Source organism: Vulpes vulpes, chromosome 2 (genome assembly GCF_048418805.1).
Source record: "Vulpes vulpes isolate BD-2025 chromosome 2, VulVul3, whole genome shotgun sequence".
Taxonomy (NCBI): Eukaryota; Metazoa; Chordata; class Mammalia; order Carnivora; family Canidae; genus Vulpes; species Vulpes vulpes.
In genome coordinates this window covers 149,318,354-149,340,061 of record NC_132781.1, presented here as the reverse complement: position 1 = coordinate 149,340,061, position 21,708 = coordinate 149,318,354, and the positions used below count along the sequence as shown (strand labels likewise).

Sequence of the window (21,708 nt, the reverse complement as noted above, 5' to 3'; positions counted from 1 at the left end):
TGATAAAAAGGGTGACACTCTTTGATCAAACATTTCTGAGTACCTGCTCTGTGCAGGTACCGTGTATTATAGTAAAGGTCAAAGAAAAAGCCATGACAGCTGGGATGCTTAGGCTCTGCTTTTGGCAGGAGTGTAACTGGTAAACACACTACAGAAAACTGGTAGCAGTGTCTGTGACAGCTAATGCTCTACAACCCATTATACTGTTCTACTCCTACTTTGAACTAGGCATTTCCCACCATATGCATATGTATATGTTCACTGAAAGACATGCTAGGAAGTTCACAGAAGAAGCACTGTTCATAGTAGAAACTACTCAGATCAATGGCAAAATATTTTATGGCAGTGAAAATCAGTGATCCACAACTACACAACAGTATGGATGGATCTCATAAACAAGTGAAAGAAGCCAGACACAGAAGGTCCATACTCTATGATTCTATTGATACAATTTACAAAAACTGATATAACTAATCTCTGCTGTTAGAAATCAACATAGTGGTTACCCTTGGGGGAGGCCTGATGACTAGAGGGGCCTTGGAGATGCTGGCAATGTTCTGTTTCCTATCTGAGTGATGGTTTCCTGGGTATGTCTAAATTATGAAAACCACAGTGCCTAGGTGGCTCGGTCGATTAAGAGTCTGCCTTCAGCTCAGGTCGTGATTCCAGGGTTCTGGGATCAAGTCCTGCATCGGACTCCCTGCTCAGGAGAGGAGTCTGCTTCCCCTTTGTCCCTCCCCCTGTCTTGTGCTTGTTCTCTTGCTCTCTCTCACAAAAAAAAAATAAAATCTTTAAAAAACAAATTGTTAAAACCAATCAAGCTATATGTTTATGAACACTTTTCTGTACGTATATTATACTTTAGTAATAAGTTTAGAATTTTTAAGAAATGCTACAGGAATGTGAACAAATAGGCAAATTCTGGCTGAGGGGCTCAGGAGAAGGCTTGGTAGAAAAGGAGAGGTGGTGACTGAACTGAACCTTGAAATGTTTGGGGGTGGTGAGGTGGGAGGAAAGAGGGGAAGCAGCATTTCAGAGAGAGGGAACTGTGCAAGCAAAGGCAGTGAACCATTTGGAGAAGCTCAACTAGTCCTGTTTGCTAGAGCATCTCGTGCAAGTAAGGTTGGGGCTGGAGAAGCAGGTTAGAGACAGACTGTGCAAGGCCTTGAGTACCAAAGTAAGGAATTTGGACTTGGTGTTCTAGGAAGTCTTTGAAGGTCTCTTAAACCTGGGTGTGACATCATCAGGATTACAGGGGGCTTAGCGAGGGGAGTAATTGTATCTTCATCCTCTGTGCATTGGTGAGATGAAGTCGTCTCATTCATGATTATTAATTCAGAGCCTGTCCTGAATGAAATAATGTGTTTCAAGTTGCTGCTTTCACTGTTTGTCTCCCCATGCAGGACGCTTTTCCTTCTTTCTTCGTTCTACCTGCCAAAGACAGAACAAAAACCCAGCATACAGCATTACCTTCTAGTATCTCTGGCCATATCTCTTGAGAGGGCCAACAGTTGGTATCCTTTTCATTACAGGCAAGAAGAGAGGCGGCGGCGGTCCTTCCAGGATTACACTGGGCAGAAGATCACCCTCGAGGCTGTCCTGAACACCACCTGCAAGAAGTGTGGCTGTAAAGGTAAGGTGAAGCCTCTGCCATGCCAGTCCTTCCTCCCTGTGATGGACCTTTACTATGTGGGGGAGGCCACCTGGTTTGGGTGTGGCTCACCCTGCTTTTTAGTCAAATGATGGCCTCACCTACTCATGCTGTAACTCCTGCTAGGCTCTTAGCAGAGTTCATTCCCTTTCTGTGTCCTCTTCTGAATGCTGGATACTCTACTGTCACCCTGCTTCCCCTCTTCACTATTGATGTCCTGTGTGGGCAAGATCCCCATGTACTATGTCAGGAAGAGTGAGAGTGTTGGATTATGGTTAACACTCCAAAATTTTTATCTCTAAGGACCATTACTATTCTGCTGTAAAACTGAAGTGACTTGGAAATATGTTCCTCAAGGATCCAAGTTAAACTCTTTCTTGCTTCTCTTTGTCTCTTTAACTTCAGACTTCTGAATACAGTAGCCTTTTAGTAATAAAGAACACAGCCTAGCTGCCTGCTCAGGTTTCTTCTGGTCTTACTCAGGTGTTCAAGAGTGCTCTCAGCCTGACTTCTCACTGGAGCTATCATGAGAGGGGTTGCCAGCGTCTCATTTTCAGAGTGACCTCAATTTGTCACACCTCCCTTGCCTTGCATTTACCCTGCTCTCTTGATTTTTCTACAACAGTTGGTAGCATATTTGTGCCCTGATTGATGTTGTGGGGATTAAGCCCCTACTAACCACTAATGTAGAGGGAGGAAGGGAAAAATAAAATTGAAAGAATTCCCCTCAGGGGAATCGTGGGAACATTCCAGATATTTGGAAAACTGTATGCTGTATTCCCCTTCCAGGCATCATCCAGCTTCCGGATTCAGAGTTGCAAAGCCGTTTACACATAGCTTTATGATGATCTCATGGGATTGTCTGTGCCCCTGAAACAGGGTCTGTGCAAGCTTAGACAAAACCAGCTTTGTAGCAGCTGTTCAATGGCCCCTTGATAGCACTAAAAGCACAGGGAGGGTGAGGTCCTCTTACCTTCAGCTTATGTCTACCAGGTACCACATGAGGCAGAGAAGCATAATGAGAGATGGACTTTGGCCTAGTCAGCAAAGGTCAGGCCCGAGGTGGTTGGTTTTGGTGCAGCTGGAAGAGCTCAGAGCAGGGAGGCATGAGACTTGGGGTAAGTTTTAGCTCTGCTGCTCTCTTTGTGACCTTGAGCTACTTCTCTGCTCAGGGCCTTTATATCTTCTGCACATGCAGTGTTGGATTTGATGATCTCTAAGGCGCTTGCCAGATCTGACAGTCTGAATGTTGAGTGCCCCTAGGCGACTGCCTGTCTCTCAGTGTGTTAGCTTGGATGTGAATGCCGCCTTCTTGCCAGCTGCCTAAGAGCTATATTCCTGTAGTGCTTGGCCTGCCACTTGGCTCCCTCTGCTAAGCATTCTGCTCTCTGGAGCAGCCTTTCGATGTCAGGAGTGAGTTCCAAACAGATCTTTAAAAATTACTAAGCCCCATTGCTAATGGAAGGCAGCACAAGCCTGCTTCTTCTGCCATTTCCAGAGCGGTGCCAGTATTTCCCACAGCTCTAGGACCAGCTGCTGGTCTGGCTGTGGTTGAGTGGGCAATGCCATCTTGAGGAGACAGAAAATCTGTTCTGAATCCAGCAGCTGCTCTGAATGAACTCAGTAATATTTCCTCAACCAGCTAGCCCCTCTCAGGAGCCTCTGGGGAAGATCCACCTGCTAAGAGAGGCTGCTTCTCCCCTCCCTACCTTTTCTACCTCTCTTCTGCAGGCCACTTTGCAAAGGATTGTTTTATGCAACCAGGAGGGACCAAGTATTCTCTGATACCGGATGAGGAAGAGAAGGAAGAGGCAAAGTCAGCAGAGTTTGAGAAGCCTGACCCCACAAGGAATTCTTCTAGAAAAAGAAAGAAGGTGAGTGCTATCTTGCTTTTACTTACCATATTTTTTTGAGTTTTGAAATAAAGATGTACTTTTTGCAGAAATTTTTAGGAATCCTGAAAAACATAATAGGATCTCCTGTAATCTTTCCACCAAAGAGACTTCTTACAGTACTTTTGGTACGTACCCATCTTTTTTCGAGGTAATAATATGTAGATAGCTACATCTCCATTTAGATACAAAATTATGGTCGTACTATGGTCTAGTTTATATTTTATTTTTTTCATCGTACTTATCAAAATCATCTTCTATTTTTAAGTGTTCAAAAACTTGATTTAAGAACAACATAAGATATTCTACCCTATGGCTGTATGATGGTTTATTTACTAATTTTTCTATGGTTGGATATTTTTATTACTTCCAACCTAAATCTTTTGCCATATTTCTTACTGTTTTCTTTGGATAAATCCCTAAATAAGATTACTGAGTTGGGGCTTTAAGGCTTTTGATACATTTTATCAAATTGTCTTTCCAGAAAGTACTTATCTGTGCCCAGGGGTGGATAAGAGTGCCTGTCTCTCGGAGTCCTATGTAGTACTAACAACAGAACAATTCATAAAACAGACATTATTGTGGTGCAATAAAAGACAGGGCATTTGTCACATGCCACCCAGAGAGGGAACAGAAGAAAAGTATGCTGTAGTTTGGTCAGGAAATGGTTATTTTCATATTGTGTAGTATTTCTATTAATGTTCAGTTATTTGGCTTCTATTTTGTTTTGTTTTTTTTTCAGTGCTTTAACAGTCTTTTGTTGAGTGGTCTTTTTATTCCAGGTAGCACAAGCGTGGGAATACAAAAATTGTGATCAGGTCCTTGCCCTCAGTGGGCATTCCCTATAAATGAAATAATGCTTCATTACTATAATGTGTTCAAAAACTTGAAAAGCAGTTTACACATAGTTTCATTACTATAATGAATCATTACTTCATTTATAGGTGAGAAAAAGGCCCATTGTACCATTATAAGAATTAGCCAAGTATATGAATAATACTTTATTGATCTGTATATTCTTTCCCTGGGTGACCTCCTAAGATGTTAACTGCCTCGATGACTCCCACATCCCTAACTAGTATCCCACGGGTACCTGAGACTTTGGCTCAGAGTCCATCAGACTCAGAGGCCCTCTGTGCTACAAACCACCTGTGTCACTTTGGGCCCTCCTCACTTCAGTTTCTTAATTTTCAAAGTAGAATTGTTGTAGTCTTTGATGACAGTGTGCCTTGTGAGGGGACGTCTCATTCCCCAAGATAGATAGAAAGCACTGACAAGTTAATTGCTTAACTAATGTTGGCTGTCAGGACTACCATTCTTTCTTCTGCAACCCTCCTCCTAACACACACACACACACACACACACACACACACACACACCACTATAAAAACAATATCAAGACCTTTGTTTCTATCCTTCTATATTGTATTATTTGTTTTAATGACAATAACCTGTCAGAAGGAAACCAGCATGTCATTTATTTTTCTCTGCTTTCCATTCCACATCTAGTCACCATCCCATACCCAGTCTTACTGATGGTACCATCTAAGTATTCTTTTCTTCTCCTTCCTCCCACTCCCCCTACTCTGTGTTGTACTCCCTCCCATCTCTCATTCAACAGACTGTTGAACTAGCCCTGGGACATTTTATTTGCCCTTCACCTCTTAGTTCCAAGCCCTGAGGTTGAGTCTAGGCATCTGATTTTTTTTTTTTTAAAGCATCTCCTTCATCTCACTGCTTGATTCTCTGCATTATTATGATTTTTTGCCCTCTGCTTTAACTCTGAATGTTGAGGTGCTCCAGGGCTGTTTTGTTACTCCCTTCTATTCTCTAACCATCTCCTCTCTAGGTAATCTCATCCTGTCCTATGGTTTTGAATACTACTTACATGCTAATAATCCCCAAATTAAGTATTCATATCCTTATTTTTATCCAAATCTGTAATTCTATTGCTGACTTTTTCTTTGACACTTCAAATTTAGATATCCAACTGCCTATTTGACATCTTCATCTAATTGTCAAGTTGCATCAAGCTTAACACACCCCAGAACTCTTTAATTTTTCTTCCCAAAGCTGCTCTTTCCACATTTTGCCCTATCTTAGTAAATAGGTGATCATTTACTGAGTTACTCAAGCCAAAATCTATAGGCTTTGGGTTTGGTGTAACTGTTGTTTTTTTAATTGTGGTAAAATATCCATAACATAAATTAAGTAATCTGTACACCCAGTGTAGGGCTCAAACTCATGGTCCCAAGATCAGGGGTCATGTGCTCTTCTAACTGAGCCAGCCAGGTGCCTACCATCTTAATCATTCTTTTTTTATTTATTTATTTTTTATTTATTTATTTTTTCATTCTTTTTTTAAATATTTATTTTACTTTAGATAGAGAGTGCTCATGCATGCGTGTATGGGAGGGGCAGAAGGAGGGAATCTCAAGCAGACTCCCTGCTGGGCCTGGAGCCTAATACAGGGCTTGCTCTTACTACCCATCAGGACCTGAGCTGAAATCAAGAGTTGAACTCCTGACCACCTGAGCCTGCGAGGCACTCACCATCTTAACCTTTGTGTGTGTGTGTGTGTGTGTGTGTGTGTGTAGATATTTATTTATTTAGAGAGAAAACTCATGAATGGGAGGGGCAGAGGGAGAGAGAATATCAAGCAGACTCCATGCTGAGGGCAGAGCCCCATAAGGGGCTTGATCTCACAACCCTGAGATTGTGACCTGAGCCGAAACCAAAAGTCGGTGCTTAACCTACTGCACCACCCAGGTGCCCCTTAACCATTTTTAAGTGTGCAATTCTTTGGCATTAAATGAATTTAGATTGTTGTGTAATTGTCACCACCATCCATCTCCAGAATTCTTCATTTTGCAAAACTGAAGCTGTCCCCATTATACACTATCTACTCGTTCTCCTTCCCTGGCATCTGGGAACCACCATTCTACCATCAACTGAGAAAAGGAGGCCAAACTGAAAAAGAACAAAGGTCTTTATTTGGGATCTCAGAATTGTAATTCGGGGACCACGGATTTGCCTCACTCATTTAGGCAAAGCCAGGGGTTTTTTTGAGAGAAAAGGAAAGGGGTAGTTCCATAAGTTAGATGAAGAAAAGAAGACAGAACCCTCCTAGTTTGGTGCTGAGTGGCTGAGCCACTTCTGATTCCTATCTTCTCGATTATTTTATCAGTGCTGTCAAGTAAAACTGTCGCTGGTATGTAATAATTTCACTGTCCTCATGTGATCCGCATACCAGTTGCTCTATTGAAATGTTATGAGCAACTGCTTGTACAGCACTGCTGCTTTTTTTTTTTTCTTCAAGATTTTATTTATTTATTCATGAGAGACAGAGAGAGAGAGAGAGGCAGAGACATAGGCAGAGGAAGAAGCAGGTTCCAGGCAGGAAGCCTGATGTGGGACTCGATCCCGGGTCTCCAGGATCATGCCCTGGGCCGAAGGCAGGTGCTAAACCGCTGAGCCATCCAGGGATTCCCGCACTTCCTGCTTCTGTCTCTGTTCAAGAGTCCGTCAGTTTGGAAAGGAAAATGGAATCTTTTATGTCTAGAAACTTTAGACAATTCCACATGACTTTCTGTCTCTATGATTTAGACTCTTAGGTACCTCCTATAAGTGGAATAACACGTTCGTCTTTTTGTGACTGGCTTATTTGACTTCGTAAAGTGTACTGAGGAGTCATCCATGTTATTGCATGGGTATCTTCCTTCCCTTGTGAGACTGAGTAATAGTTTGCTATGTGCACACACTACATTTGCTTATCCATACATGTGTTCACCTTGGGTTCCTTCCACCTTTTGGCTATAATAATTAATGCCATTATGAGCATAGTTGTACAAATGTTTCAAAACCTACTTTCGATTCCTTTGGGTATATACCCAGAATTGGAGTTGCAGGGTTATGTGGTAATTCTGTTCTGATTTTTTTTTTTTTTTTTTTTTGAGGAAACACTGTACTGTGTGTTTCATAGTGACTACATCATTTCACACTCCTGTCAGTAGTGCACAAGGATTCCATTAGGGTGTAGGGTTTGGCGATTGTTATTTAGGTAAAAGTGGATGATGGTATTGTTCAGTTAGTTGTTCAGTTCTTCTGTGTCTTTTCTCATTTTAAAAAAAATTTCCAAGAGAGGGTTGTTAAGATCCAATCAGACCACGTGTCTTCCTATTTAAAATCCTTCAGTGATTTTCCACTGTACTTAAAATAAAATCCAAACTGCCTCCTGTGAAAACAAACTGTCTAGCCCCACCAACTACTGCTTTTAGCAGGCAGTAAATTATATCTAGCCAAAGCATTGTTTTGTCTTTTTTATATATTTATTTTTATCATTACCTTCTACTTAAAGCATGGGATGTAGGCTTTCTGTTTATAGTTGTTGTTATAAAGTTCCCTTTTAAGTAAAACTTTTTTTTTTTTTAAGTAAAACTTCTTAAAGTAAAAAGAAATCAAATTTTAAGAAAAATTTTAAGAGGTGCTTGGGTGGCTCAGTTAGTTAAGCATTGACTCTTGATTTTAGCTCAAGTCATGATCTCATGGTCCTGGGACTGAGCCCTGTGTCAGGTTCCTCAGTCAGTGGGGAGTCTGCTCTAGATTCTTTCTCCCTCTCCTTCTGCCCCTCCCCCTGTACATGCTCTCTTTCTCAAAATATATACATAAGTCTTAAAAAAAATTTTAAGTAAAAAGTTAGCAGTTGTAAACACATGGAATAAAATTGTGGCAATATTATAGGAATGATTGGCATGTGGAAAACACTGATTTAGAATAGTGGGGATATTATTTTAGTTTGGTACTATTCTCCTGTGAACCAAAGAAATATAAATTTACAAAAGCCCCTACCTACTTTAAGCACTGCTTCCAGAGACCTCTGCAAACCTTCGGCATTGCCAGATTTAGACCAGCTCCCTCCCAGAGGCAGCGCCAGACCCATCCTGCAGTGGATTGCTTATTTTTGAACACAGAGCTTGGACATACTTTTACTTTTCATGCTAATGTTTCTAGAGCCTTCTTCGTAGAGGTCTGAGGACTTGATTTAAAGAGGGAAAAGGAAAGTTTCCACTATTTATAACCTCATTATTGAAATGTACAAAAGAGAGGTAACCCATAACCACACTACTTTACCAGGATCTGTACTGTTGGGACACGTATTTTCTACCAGCTGTTTTCAGATGCAGTTTTACCTAGATGCAATAAAAATCTATGTATGTTTTTCTCCTATTTTTTTTACTTTGTCTTAAGCCTCTTTCCATTTTTGCCACCATCTTATAATGCTCATTTGTAGTGCTAGATAGTATTATGTCAGGTGGTTACAGAGGGATTTGGGGAGGTAGTAGAGTTAAGAACCTGACTGTGCGACATATTGCCCAGGTTCTGATCTCAGCTCAGCCACCTCCTCGCTGTGGAACTTAGTCTAATTACTAACTTCTCTGAATCTGTTTCCCTATTTGTAAAATAGGAATCATAAGCATCTACCTCATAAGGTTGTTAGGATGAGGATGCATATAAAACTCTGAGCACCGGGGTGACATACAGTACAGCCAGTGCATGTCAACCACGAGGGGCTGATGCTTAAAAACAGAGGCTTCGTGGTCAGAGACTGGGTCCGAGTAGACCCTAGGTTCAAGAAGTTTGTTATATAGTCTAGATACCAATCCTTGATTAGATACCTGACTTCTTGCAAATATTTTCTTCCATTCTGTGAATTGCCTTACTCTGTTGATAGTGTCCTGTTTTTTTTTTTTTTAAGATTTTATTTATTTATTCATGAGAGACCCAGAGAGAGGGAGGCAGAGACACAGGCAGAGGGAGAAGCAGGCCCCATGCAGGGGACCCCGACGTGGGACTCAATCCCGGGTCTCCAGGATCAGGTCCAGGGCTGAAGGTGGCACTAAACCTCTGAGCCACTTGGGCTAGTGTCCTGTGTTTTTTGGTTTTTTTTTTTAAAGATTTATTTATTTGTTTGTTTATTATTTATTTATGATAGAGAGAGAGAGAGAGGCAGAGACACAGGAGGAGGGAGAAGCAGTATCTCTCCATGCTGAGAGCCCTACGGCCCTACGGAGAGAGAGAGAGAGGCAGAGACACAGGAGGAGGGAGAAGCAGTATCTCTCCATGCTGAGAGCCCTACGGCCCTACGTGGGACTTGATCTCGGGACTCCAGGATCGCGTCCTGGGCCAAAGGCAGGCGCCAAACCTCTGAGCCACCCAGGGATCCCCGTAGTGTCCTGTTTTTATTCCAGATTTACATTTTTAAAAAATACACTGAAATTTACCATGTTAGCCACTTTTAAGTGGCTTTGCCCAGTAGTGTTAAGTACATTCTTGTGATTGTGTGTTTTGATGCACAAAAATGTTAATTTTGTTGAAGTCCAACTTACCTATTTTTTCCTATGTTTCCTATGCTTTCAACGTCATACTCAAGAAACCATTGTCAAATTCAATGTCATGAATCTTTCACTCTCTGTTTTCTTCCAAGAGTTTTATAGTTTTGTTTTGTTTTGTTTTTGTTAAAGAGTTTATTTATTTATTCATGAGAGACACAGAGAGAGAGGCAGAGACATAGACAGAGGGAGAAGCAGGCTTCCTCTGGGGAGCCTGATACAGGACTCAATCCTGGGACTTTGGGATCATGATCTGAGCCAAAGGCAGACGCTCAGCCATTGAGCCACCCAGGTGTCCCGGACTTTATAGTTTTAACTCGTACATTTAGGTCTTTGATCCATTTTGAGGTGTTTTGTTTTGTTTTGTTTTGTTTTTTGTATATGATGTGGCTCCAACTTCATTTTTATTCATTTATTTATTTTTTGCATGTGATTCTATAGTTTTCCCAGTACCAGTTTTTTAAAAGAACTGTCCTTTCCCTACTTACTGGTCTTGCGGCATTGTTGAAATCATTTAATGATGATATATGTGAGGGTTTAGTTCTGGCTGTCTATTCCATTGGTCTGTACATCTGTGTTTATGCTCATACCACACTATTTTGATTACTCTACCTTTGTAGTAAGTTTTAGAATCAGAAAATATCAGTCTCCTAACTTTGTTCTTCTTTTTCAAGATTATTTTGATTATTTGTGGCCCCTTGAGATTCCAGATGAATTTTAGGATGGATTTTTTAAAATTTCTACAAAAAATACTATTGGGATTTTGATAGGATTGCCTCAGGTCTATGGATTACTTTGTGTGGTATTGACGTCTTAACTATATTAGTCTCCCAATCCACGAACATGGATATTTTTCCATTTATTTGTGTTTTTCTTAATTTCTTCCATCAGTGTTTGTTTTGTTTTAATTATTTTTGGACATTTTTTTTTCTTTTTCCTTTGTGGGTTTAGTGTTTTGGTTTTTTTTAAAGATTTTATTTATTTGAGAGACAGAGAGAGAGGGCACAGGTTGAGGAGAAGGGCAGAGGCACAGGGAGAAGCAGCCTCCTCACTGAACAGGAAGCTTTATGTGGGGCTCCATCCCAGGACCCCAGGGTCATGATCCGAGCTGAAGGCAGACGCTTAACCATCTGAGCCACTGGCGCCAACAGTGTTTTGTAGTGTTCAGTGTACAAGTTTTTTTGCCTCCTTGGTTAAGTTTATTCTTTTTGATGCTTTGTCAGTGGAATCATTTTCTTTATTTTCTCTCTGGATTGCTCATTGTTAGTGTATAGAAATGCAACTGATTTGGGGGTGTTGATTTTGTATCCTGCAATTTTGCTGAATTCACTTATCAATTCTAACAATTGTTTTATGGAATTTTTAGGATTTTCTGCATTTAGGATCATGTCTACAAACAGGTAATTTGACTTTTTAATAGAGCTAGATATTTAACAGCGATTCTATTTATATGTTCCAAAGATTGTTCATTCTCTTTTAACCTTTTTAGTGAGTAAACGATATTTTAGATTCAGATTCAGATTCCTAAAGTAGTTCTGTGGATATTTCACTTCTGGTTCTTAGTTAGTTTGCACTGCTTAATGCATCTGGTGCAATTAGTTATTGTTTTATTTCTATTTTTTTAAAAAATATTTATTCATTAGAGACACAGAGAGAGAGGCAGAAACATAGGCAGAGGGAGAAGCAGGCTCCCTGTGGGGAGCCTGATGTGGGACTCAGTCCCAGGGCCCCGGGATCACGACCTGAGCCAAAGAAAGGTAGGCATCAACCACTGAGTCACCCAGGTGCCCCAATTATTGCTTTATTTCTAAAGCTGTTTTGAACTATGTATTTCCTTTCACCAGAACAATTACTGAGGGTCTGCTAGATATGAGGCTTTTTCTGAGCTGCTTAGTCAACCTGTTATCCTACCTCCCCATTGCTCTTTTTTTTTTTTTTTTTTTTTTTTTTTTTTGCTTCCCCATTGCTCTTTACTTAGAGGAATGGTCTGATGAGCCATGGCAGCAATAATCATACCTTATTATGTCCTAAAGTACCTTTGTGTATTTGAACTTCTAACTCATGAATTGTCTTTGATTGAAAAGTGCTCTAGGAAAAAAAAAAAAAAAGAAAAGAAAAGAAAAGTGCTCTAGGGAGTTGAAACATTTAAAACATCTCCCTTGATTTTCCCACCCCGTTTCTACCAAGATCACATCTAGCATCATTGTCTTTTCTCCTCATTGTTAATCCCTTCTGATCTTTTATGCTTTATATTTGTTTAGTGCTGACAGTTTATAAACTATCTTCATATTTTTAAATTTTGTTTTGTATATACTTGTATACACTCCTGTGAAGTAGCCAGAATAGGTTATTATTCTACTTTACACATTAGGAAAATGGAGAGGAAGAGAAATGGTCTTACCTAAAGCTACACAACTACCAGAGATAGAGCTAAAATAAGAACTCAGGCTTCAGATTGCTAACCTTGTGTTCTTTTCTGTGCTTAAACCATTAATTCATTTAGTGCTCCAATTATTTACTCAGCAAATATGTATTGAGTGCCTCATACATATCTATTGTGCATTGTAGGTACTTGATTTATCAGGACTCATGATATGATCACCTTTTTGCCAGTTTTCTGCGTTGCCAGCTACCCTTAGTGACCATTTGATGTTATCTATTGATATATTTCTTTTTTTTTCTGTGGATCTATTTCTGTTCACAACCATAAATAAAGATTCCATAAATAAAGATCCTCCTGTTTCCTTTTACCCTCTAAATCTTTTTTTTAAATAATTTTTAAAAATTTCCTTAAGTAATTTCTGAGACCAATGTGGGGCTCAAACTCTTGACCGAAGATCAAGCGTCACATGCTCCTCCAACTGTCCTCTGAATCTTTGATTCCAACAAGAGATTAGTTTTTTCTTACCAATGGGAACTTGTACTTGAAATGGGTGTTTTGGGATATGTGAGAGTAGGTAGATTCAGATACCTGTTCCAGAACTAATTGGCTCTGGGAACCATAAGTGGAACTGAGTAGGTTCATTTGAAGGGAAATGCCTTCAGCAGTCCATGTTGCCAAATAAATTAGTGGGTAGCAGAAATGTCTAGTGTGTGGAAGGCCTATGTATGTGATAGGCCAGTCACATGAATTAAAGGTTATACACAACACCTATAACACTCAAGCAACTAATATCATGAGGAGAAAGATGAACACCCAGTCTATTTTTGGGGGGGAAAAGACAGACATCCACTCCAAGGGGGTTATTAGATCACATAGAAATCCATCGACAGGGAATGAAGTGTGGTTGGGCCCCTCAGAAAGAACTGGAACCAGAAAGTCAGAAACGGGCTACTGGGTTTCCACTTCTGGTTCTTTATTAGACTGCTTCATTGTCCCACTTCTTTTTGCAGTCTAGTGAAGAGAATGTCTAATGTAAAGCTGCCTTTTTTTTTTTTAAATTTAAAGATTTTTATTTATCTGAAAGAGAGAGTATATAAGCGGGGCAGGCCAGAAGGGGAAGGAGAAATAATCTGAGACTCTGCACTGAGCACAGAGCCCAATGTGGGGCTCAATCCCAGGACCATGAGATCATGATCTGAGCTGAAACCAAGATGCTTAACTGACTGAGCCACCCAGGCACCCCTAATATAAAGCTTCTAAGACTGGAGAAGGTAGTACGCATGTTGGGAAACCCAGGAAATGGCCCAGGACAAAGAAAGGATGTCACCTGTTCCACATAATGTCTAGCACATAATAGGCTTGCACCAGCTGTCTTTGAAGAGACAGTGTCCATAACACTCATTGAGATCCTTCACTCATTGAGACCCGCCCTCAATTTGGATCCTTCACTCATTGAGACGCGCCCTCAATTTGGAGAGTGACAGAGACTGACTTCTGTTACTACTGGTAGGTAATAATGAAAAGAACAGAGGCAGGAGCATGGGATCCTCATAGCCCTGAGGCCCCCACCTCTTTTTATCAAACATACATGTATTGAATGCACGTATTGTCCAGACATCAAGTATGCCTTGGTCTGGTCCTATATACCCATTCAATATCATGACAGTTTTTGTCCAAGTGTCTGAAAATTGTAAGTCATTTTTATTGGGCATAATTAGAACAAGAAGAAACTGTGTGTTGAAAATGGAAGTGGGATATGAAGTGGTTGGTAAAATAGGAATAGAGATTTTTGTAGTGAAGCCCTGGGTAATCTTTCCTTGAGTCCATTGCTGGCTTCTTTCACTTATCGTATGCCATCATGGATCTTTCTGAATCAGTGCTATTTATGAGAAAGCATGTGCATTGAGGATTGGGCTGCCTACTAATTATAGTGATATATAGCTATACTTAATCCAGAATATAATTTTCTTCTAATGTGGCTACTATAATTACTCTTTGCTGTACTATATATATAAAAGGACAGATACAGGAATGTCATCCCTTGGCTGCAGCGCTGGCTTTATTATCTTGTCCAGAGAACTTCCTCAGGTGCCTGTCTGAGAGAGAGATTGTCAGACCTGGGCCCGTTCTGATAGAACACAGAGTTGTTCAGGGTAGTCTGCTCAAAAGCCTTGCATAATTCCCCTTCTATGGAATAAAGTCTGAGTTCCTTGAAAACTCTCCACAATCTCTCCCAACTTCCCAGCATCCTCTTTGACCAGTTCCTTCCTACACACAACTCTTCTTTAACCTTATTCATTAAAAGAGCATCTATGTGCCAAGCTCTGTTCTAGTCACTGCAGGTAGTGAACTCAGTAGTGAATAAAACAGGTAAAGTCCCTATCTTCATGGCACTTACACTCTAATGTGGGTCACAGGCAATCAACTGGTAAGCAAATACAAAATAATACAATACACCAATTAGTGGTAAGTGCTATGGGGAAAAATGAATTTGATTATGAGAGCTACAGAGTGCTGGAATGAAAGTAGAGGGGAGATAGAATGGTGAGGGCAGGCCTTTCTCAAAGCGTCATTGGGATGGATATTTGGAGGAAGAGAGGAAGCAAGTTCTTTCAATAAGTGAAAAGAGATTATTTCAGCAAGTATAATAGCCAGATGCTGGGAATGAGCTTGATGTGTTTAAGGAACAGTAAGGAGGCCAGAGTAGCTGGAGTGAAGTGAGTAACAAGAGGAAGTTAGGGGGAAACCAGATCATGGAGGGCCTTCTGGAGAACAAGGACTGCAGCTGTCCTCCTATTAAAGGGAGATGGATGTCATTAGAAGTCTGACCAGAGGGACGATGTGATCTGGATTCTCTTTTGGGAGAATTACTCTTTGTGGAAACTAGGTGGTCAGAAGGCAAGGAAAGAAAGTGAAGACAGAAAAGAGAGCTGGAAGGGAGCAGAGGTGGGAGGGGATAGAGATGCCTGTCAGTTATCCATGTGCACCTCCCCAGGGTAAGCAGTTGGAGGTATAGTTTGGAGTTCAGAGGTAAGAGATACACATTTGGGAGTCAGTGCATACATATAGCATTTAAGTAAATATATGAGATCACCTGGAGAGTAAGTATAGGGAGAGGGCAGGGCTTGGGGGACCTGAGCCCCAAAGGGTCCCAGCTTATAGAGGTTATGGAGGTGAGGACGACCTAGCAAAGGAGACTGAAAAGGAACAGCCAGGGAAGTCAGCAGAGAAGTACAAGAATGTGGTGGAAGTTAGGAAGGATTGTGTTCTATGGAAGATAGACTGTGTCAAGATGCGACTCTTTGATCAAGTAAATGAGGACCACAGATTTGGCCTCGTAGAGGTCATTGGTAACTTGGACAAGAGCTATTTCAGTAGACTAGTAGGGTGACAATGTGATTAAAGTTGTTCAGAGGGTTTTTTTTCAATGGGAACTATTACCGCCTATTTGTTTATTAGAGGGGGTGAGCCAGTGAAGAGGGGATACAGGAGAGAAGGGCTCTGATCCATGGCTTTTTAGTACAAGAGAAGGGATGGGATCCAGTGCATAGTAAATAGTTACACCGAATGTGATTTTTCAGTCCCTGAAAGATATTTCAAGAATTTGCCTTGTTCTGTCTTCCCTCTGGCTGGAAGGCCCCCACCCCACTTCTCTTCTTCCATCAGCACTACCACCATCATTCTACCTGCCAAAGCCATATTCATGCTTCAGAAGTATAATGCTTTACATATCTTTCATGAAGCCAGCCTCAGATTCCTCAGACATGGTGGTTTTTTCCCTGTGTGTTAATGGCATGTTTTTTTGTGCTTTTCTTACATTACTGCCATGACTCCCTAGTATCTTAATAAGTTTTTATCTTTTTTTTTTTTTAAGATTTTATTTATTTTTTCATGAGAGACACAGGGAGAGAGGCAAAGACATAGGCAGAAGGAGAAGCAGGCTTCCTGCAGGGAGCCTGATGTGGGACTCGATCCTGGAACCCCGGGATCATGCCCTGGGCTGAAGGCAGACACTCAACCACTGAGCCACCCAGGCATCCCTAATTTTTATCTTTGATTAGATAATTGGTTTCTTGAAGGCTCATTAGTTTTGATTTCTGACTTCACTCAACTATTTTAAGAGAGATTAATTAATAGATATTCCTGGCTCTTAAAAGGTACTCAATAAATATTTGTTAAATGAATATACTATATAGTTACAAGGAGTTACTCTTTCCCTGGTTTGATGAGGTTGGCTCAGGTTTGGAGGAATGGTGTCAGGCTCCACTACTCACTGGGATAGTGGGTATTCTGAATTCTATTAAAAATTGGTGTGTTTTCCTTGTCTCCTAAGAAACACTGGATGCAACTGTGGTTCTCTAAAGTGCTTTGTAGGTAGTAAAATTAAATATTTGTGAGTTGATTGATAAACCTTTTTCTTCTGGTCTTACCTTTCCAAGCCATGGTAAACTGGTACATTATAGGTAAATTCTATCCAGGAATCACATTCTGTTTTACTTCCCGAAAGTTTACGCCAGTGAACTTCTCAGTTTGAGAATCAGTCATTTCTGAAGAGTAACTCTTTTTTTTAAAAAAAATATTTTATGGGATCCCTGGGTGGCGCAGTGGTTTGACGCCTGCCTTTGGCCCAGGGCGCGATCCTGGAGACCCGGGATCGAATCCCACATCGGGCTCCTGGTACATGGAGCCCGCTTCTCCCTCTGCCTGTGTCTCTCTCTCTCTGTGACTATCATAAATTTAAAAATATATATATTTTATTTATTTATTTATTCATGAGAGAGAGAGAGAGAGGGAGAGAGAGAGGCAGGCAGAGACACAGGCAGAGTGAGAACCAGGCTCCCTGCAGGGAGCCTGACACATCCTGGGCCCCCAGGATCAGGCCCTGGGCTGAAGGTGGTGCTAAACTGTTCAGCCACCCGGGCTGCCCCTGAAGAGTAATTCTTAAGAATAAATAAAAATGAATAAATGTTTGCTTAATTGATTTTGGGCCAAGATCAGTGCCTTTTGATTGGGAGATACTAAGTTAGGTGCTACCTGTAATGCAGACAGGGCTAAAATGAACATCTACTTTGGGCCCAGCCTGAGTCCGATCCAGGTTCTACCACGTGGGCAAGTCACTTCGTCTCAGTCAGCCTCTTTGAAGTTCCATTTTCTTTCCTGGAGATAAGGGATAATTATATCCACCGAATTTTTGTGAAAGGTAGAGGAGGTATGTGTGCAGGGTGCCCAGTTCAGCATCTAGAAAATTAGGTATTTAATAAATGTTAGCTGCTGTTATTCCCCTTTCCTAGTTCTGTGTGTGTGTGTGTGTGTGTGTGTGTTTCTCATGCTGGGCTGCTGCTAACCTGCTGCAGAATAAGAGAAAATGAGTGGGCCAGCTGCTGTCACCAGACATTGGTTTTTCCTGGAGAGCAGTTTGAGTAGTGACTTCTTTCCCATTACCCTCCTGGTTTGTCTGGCAGGGGCTCACACCCAGAATTGTTTTTTTTTTTTTTACCCTTTATCTTCTGTTTTACTTCTCCCCAATGAAGTCAGGGGACCAGAAGCTGTCATCACCTCTCCTACTCCATCTCTCCCCCTCCCAACTCCCAGTTGCTGAAGAGACCAACGCCACCTGCTGGAAGACTAGATTTTCTTTGTTCAACTTGTGAAAGGGCTTCTGCATGGAGATTGAGGTCTAGAAGGCCATTTCCTCTCCTCCCCTTACTGAGTCCTCCTTTCTAGCTGGAGTCCACATTGCAGCCTAGGACTTGTTTTCCTCTTTTCTCCTCTTGAACCTGCATCTCCGAGAGGGAGGAAAGTGGAAATAATGCCAGACTCTGAGTTAGGAAGCACACTGTTTTGTCACCTGAGCCTTGATCACCCCAGTTTACTTCTCTGAGTTGTAGTTTTCTCATCTATAAAATGGGAATAATAATTCCTGGATTTTGGCCTTATCAAATTATTGTTACAAGATAAAGGATGCAGAAAGTTTGATAAAGTGCTATTTCGATGTAAAAAAGATTCCTACTCTCCTCCCTCATTTATTTATCCAAGCTGGGCCAAGCTTGGAGGGGCCATGTGCCAGACTCTATACCTCAGGGGCAGAACCTGGTGAGGCTCCCCAGGCCTTATATCCTGTGATGGGCTTCCATTATCTTGTCATTAGGAAGGTATGGTGCCATAAGCCAAACCAGCGATTTGCTAGCTCTCAACTCCCCCCAGCTGTGCTTCCTACAGCTTGGTAATAGGGGCTGGGAAGCTTTGTTCCCCTCTTCCTACTCCACTGGAGACTTCAAGAAAGAATTGTGGTGTAATCTCCTCTCAAAACTTTGACTCATCTCCTGTGGATACTTGGTAGACGGTCAGAACATTCTGGGAGTTCTCTGAAATGATAGAATAATACTTGAAGCTACTGCCGAGTGCCTGCTGTATATCAGGCACTTAGTGCCTGATAATTAATACTTATCTTGTTTAATCCTCATGGCATCCTTTGAAGTAAGTATTTATTATTTGTAGTTTACTGAAAACAGAGGTTCAAAAAAGTTAAGTCTTGGGGCACCTGGGTGGCTGAGTTGGTTAAGTGTCTGTCTTTTGCTTAGGTAATGATCCCAGGGTCCTGGGATCAAGCCCCACAGTGGGCTCCCTGCTTGGCTGGGAGCCTGCTTCTTCCTCTCCCTCTGCCTGTTGCTCCCCCTGCTTGTGTTCGCTCACTCGCTCTCTCTCAAATAAATAAAATATTTTAAAAAAGAAAGAAACAACAAAAAAGTTAAAGTTAAGTCTGTATTCCAAGTGACACAGCTATTAAGTGGCAGCTGGAATTTGAACTTTATTCTTATTCCAAAATCGTTGGCACTGACCAATGTACCACAAGGCCTGCCACTGCTCTACAGGAGGAGGGGCCATATGCTACAGAGGAAAACTCAAGAGATTTCCAGTAATGTGCATGCAAACCCCTACCCTGCCCATGGGATCTGGGGCAAGCGGCTTTCAACTTCTTGAGCCACAGATACCATCTCATTACATCTTCACCACAGACATGTGGCATAGGTGCTGTTCTCATCTCCATCTTACATTTGAGGAGAGTACATATGCCTCATGAGCCTCATGAGATAAAATGACTTGCCCTAAGTTACAGAGTAGTAACTGGCAGTGGCAGAGCCAGAACTCAAGTCTAGGTCTAATGCCGAGTTCCGTGGTCTGTCCCTCCTTTCCTATGGCTGTTTCCTAAGACCTTGTGTAGCACTCAGGCAAGCGAATAGCTCTCAGTGTGTTGATTAGGAGCCTGTAGGGGGAGCAGGAGCCACGCCTCTTCAGCTTTCGTCTCTCTCTTCTCCCCTAATCTCTCTCTGTTAGAAACCTTATTGAGGTAGTATAAACATTTGAAATTCAAAGGAAAGGTTATGCATTGCTTAAAAGCTGCTTGAAGCCCCACACAGAAGCCTAGGAACCTGCCTCCCTTCTTTTGTGTGTTTGTGTTATTACTTTGGCAGCACAGTATGGTGGTTATAGTTTGGAGAAAGTTCTTTCTGGGCTTTTCTCTTTATCAGTATAATCTTAAAAGGTTGTTGTGTTGGAGATGATACATAGCTGGAGCCTTACTAATTGATGGCAGCTGTTTTCCTTGGCAGCGGGCTCTGCTAGAAACCAGAGTGGAGTCCTGGAGCGCTCACCCCCTTATTTTGTGACCCTGGGCTGTCTCCAGGTAAACTGGATGACCTCTAAGGACTGTCTCCAGGTAAACTGGATGACCTCTAAGGACTCCTTCCACTTTTTTTTTTCCTTCCACCTTTTAATATCCTCTGCTTTTTAAAAATAAAAGTAGAAATGCCCTTTTTTTTTTAATCTAACTGGCAGAATTATATGAAGTAAAAAAAGACTCCATCCTTTCCTCCATTCATTCATTCATTCATTCTTGAGGTAGCTTGTTGCCAGTTTGTGTCCTTTCTATTGTTTTCTGTGTATTTTAAATATATACAGGTATGAGTAAATGTGTATGTGTATATATATATTATACACATATGTAGTATGGTAAGCACACCAGAATCTAGAATACATACTGTATCATGACTTGGTCCTTTCACCCATTTGAGGCATATTGTCTTGTTAATACCTGAAGACTTAACTTACTCTTTTTTTTTTTTTTTTTAAGATTTACTTATTTGAGGGAGAAAGAGTGAATGAGAGAGCAGAGCGGGGTGAGGGACAGAGGGAGTAGCAGACTTCCCGCTAAGCGGGGAGCCTGATGCAGGGCTTGATCCCAGGACTCCGGGATTATGACCCGAGCTAAAGGCAGACACCCAACCAACCGAGTTCCCCAGGCGCCTCTTAACTTATTCTTTTTAATTAATGCTTTATAATTTATTAAATGGTCTCCTGTTGATTACGCCATGATACTTTAAATGTATACATGCAACATTGCTTTTAAATTTTCTTTTCAGGAAAAGAAGAAAAAAAAACATAGAGACAGGAAGTCGTCTGACTCTGACAGCTCAGACTCGGAGAGTGACACAGGCAAGAGGGCAAGGCACACATCAAAAGACAGCAAGGCAGCAAAGAAGAAGAAGAAGAAGAAGAAGCACAAGAAGAAACACAAGGAGTGAGAGTGGAAAGAGTAGAGGGGGTGGTGAGAGGAGGAGGAACCAGGAGCCTTGTGACTTGAAGCCCTGGCTCCGGGAAAGACTCAGTAGTGTGAATATGGCCTCCCACCCCACTGACTTTTCACCCACGGGAGATGGCTTCCCCTTACGCAGCAGGCAGGTTTGGGAGTTAGATGTCAAAGCATCTGCCTGAATGAGTTGTTGTTAACTTATCGTTCCTGGTCCCTTTGCAAGTGACCCCTGCAGCTCACCCATTCATTCACTCAACTTCCTTCATTCAGCAGGAGGTCCTATTACCCTCTCCAGCTGCCACTGCCAGAGCCAGATTCATGGGACTCCTACACGGGAGTCCAGGCTGCAGCCACAGGTACTGCTGTGGAGGCGAGTCTGGCTGTAGTTGGGAGAACAGTGATGGGCCCCCCCGCCGTCGGGTCTGCCCTGGGCTGATTGGTGAGTGATCCCTGCGGCGTCTGACACAGGGGCCGAGGGAGACCAGCAGGCGGAGGGAGAACATGGTAAGAAGTGGTGCTCACTTTCTGCATTCCCCCAGTGTGATTCTACCAGGCTACAAGGGACAGCCCGAAAACCATTGTTTGCAGCGACTGAGCTTATGTGGGACACTCGGCCAGACCCCTGAACCACATAGCTCAAGCCAAGATCATTGCTTTACTTTGTATTTACTACTGTGTGAGTCAATTGGTTCCACTTCAGGTCTCTGCTTAAATTCCTGGCATAAATGGAAGTGTGTTTGGTTTTAAATTTACTGAATGTTCTTTTTGCTATAATCCCTCTTCCTTGGTAATTTACAGACTTA

The 21,708-nt window shown here is 41.7% G+C and overlaps 1 protein-coding gene across 4 annotated transcripts in view; it reads left to right on the top strand.

Annotated features, from left to right (window-relative positions):
* ZCCHC17 (zinc finger CCHC-type containing 17) overlaps positions 1 to 21,653 on the top strand; it is a 62,705-nt gene extending 41,052 nt beyond the window's left edge. For 2 of the 4 annotated variants that reach the window (XM_026014311.2, XM_072750491.1), the window contains 3 exons: positions 1,533 to 1,633; positions 3,383 to 3,525; positions 20,736 to 21,653. In XM_026014311.2, the coding sequence (XP_025870096.2) occupies positions 1,533 to 1,633; positions 3,383 to 3,525; positions 20,736 to 20,897 (406 nt within the window). In that variant the 3' untranslated portion in view covers positions 20,898 to 21,653. Of the gene's footprint in view, positions 1 to 1,532; positions 1,634 to 3,382; positions 3,526 to 11,298; positions 11,333 to 12,500; positions 12,663 to 20,735 lie in introns of those variants that run through there. The other 2 variants (XM_072750492.1, XM_072750493.1) reach the window with 2 other exon arrangements.
* Positions 21,654 to 21,708: the final 55 nt, after the last annotated feature.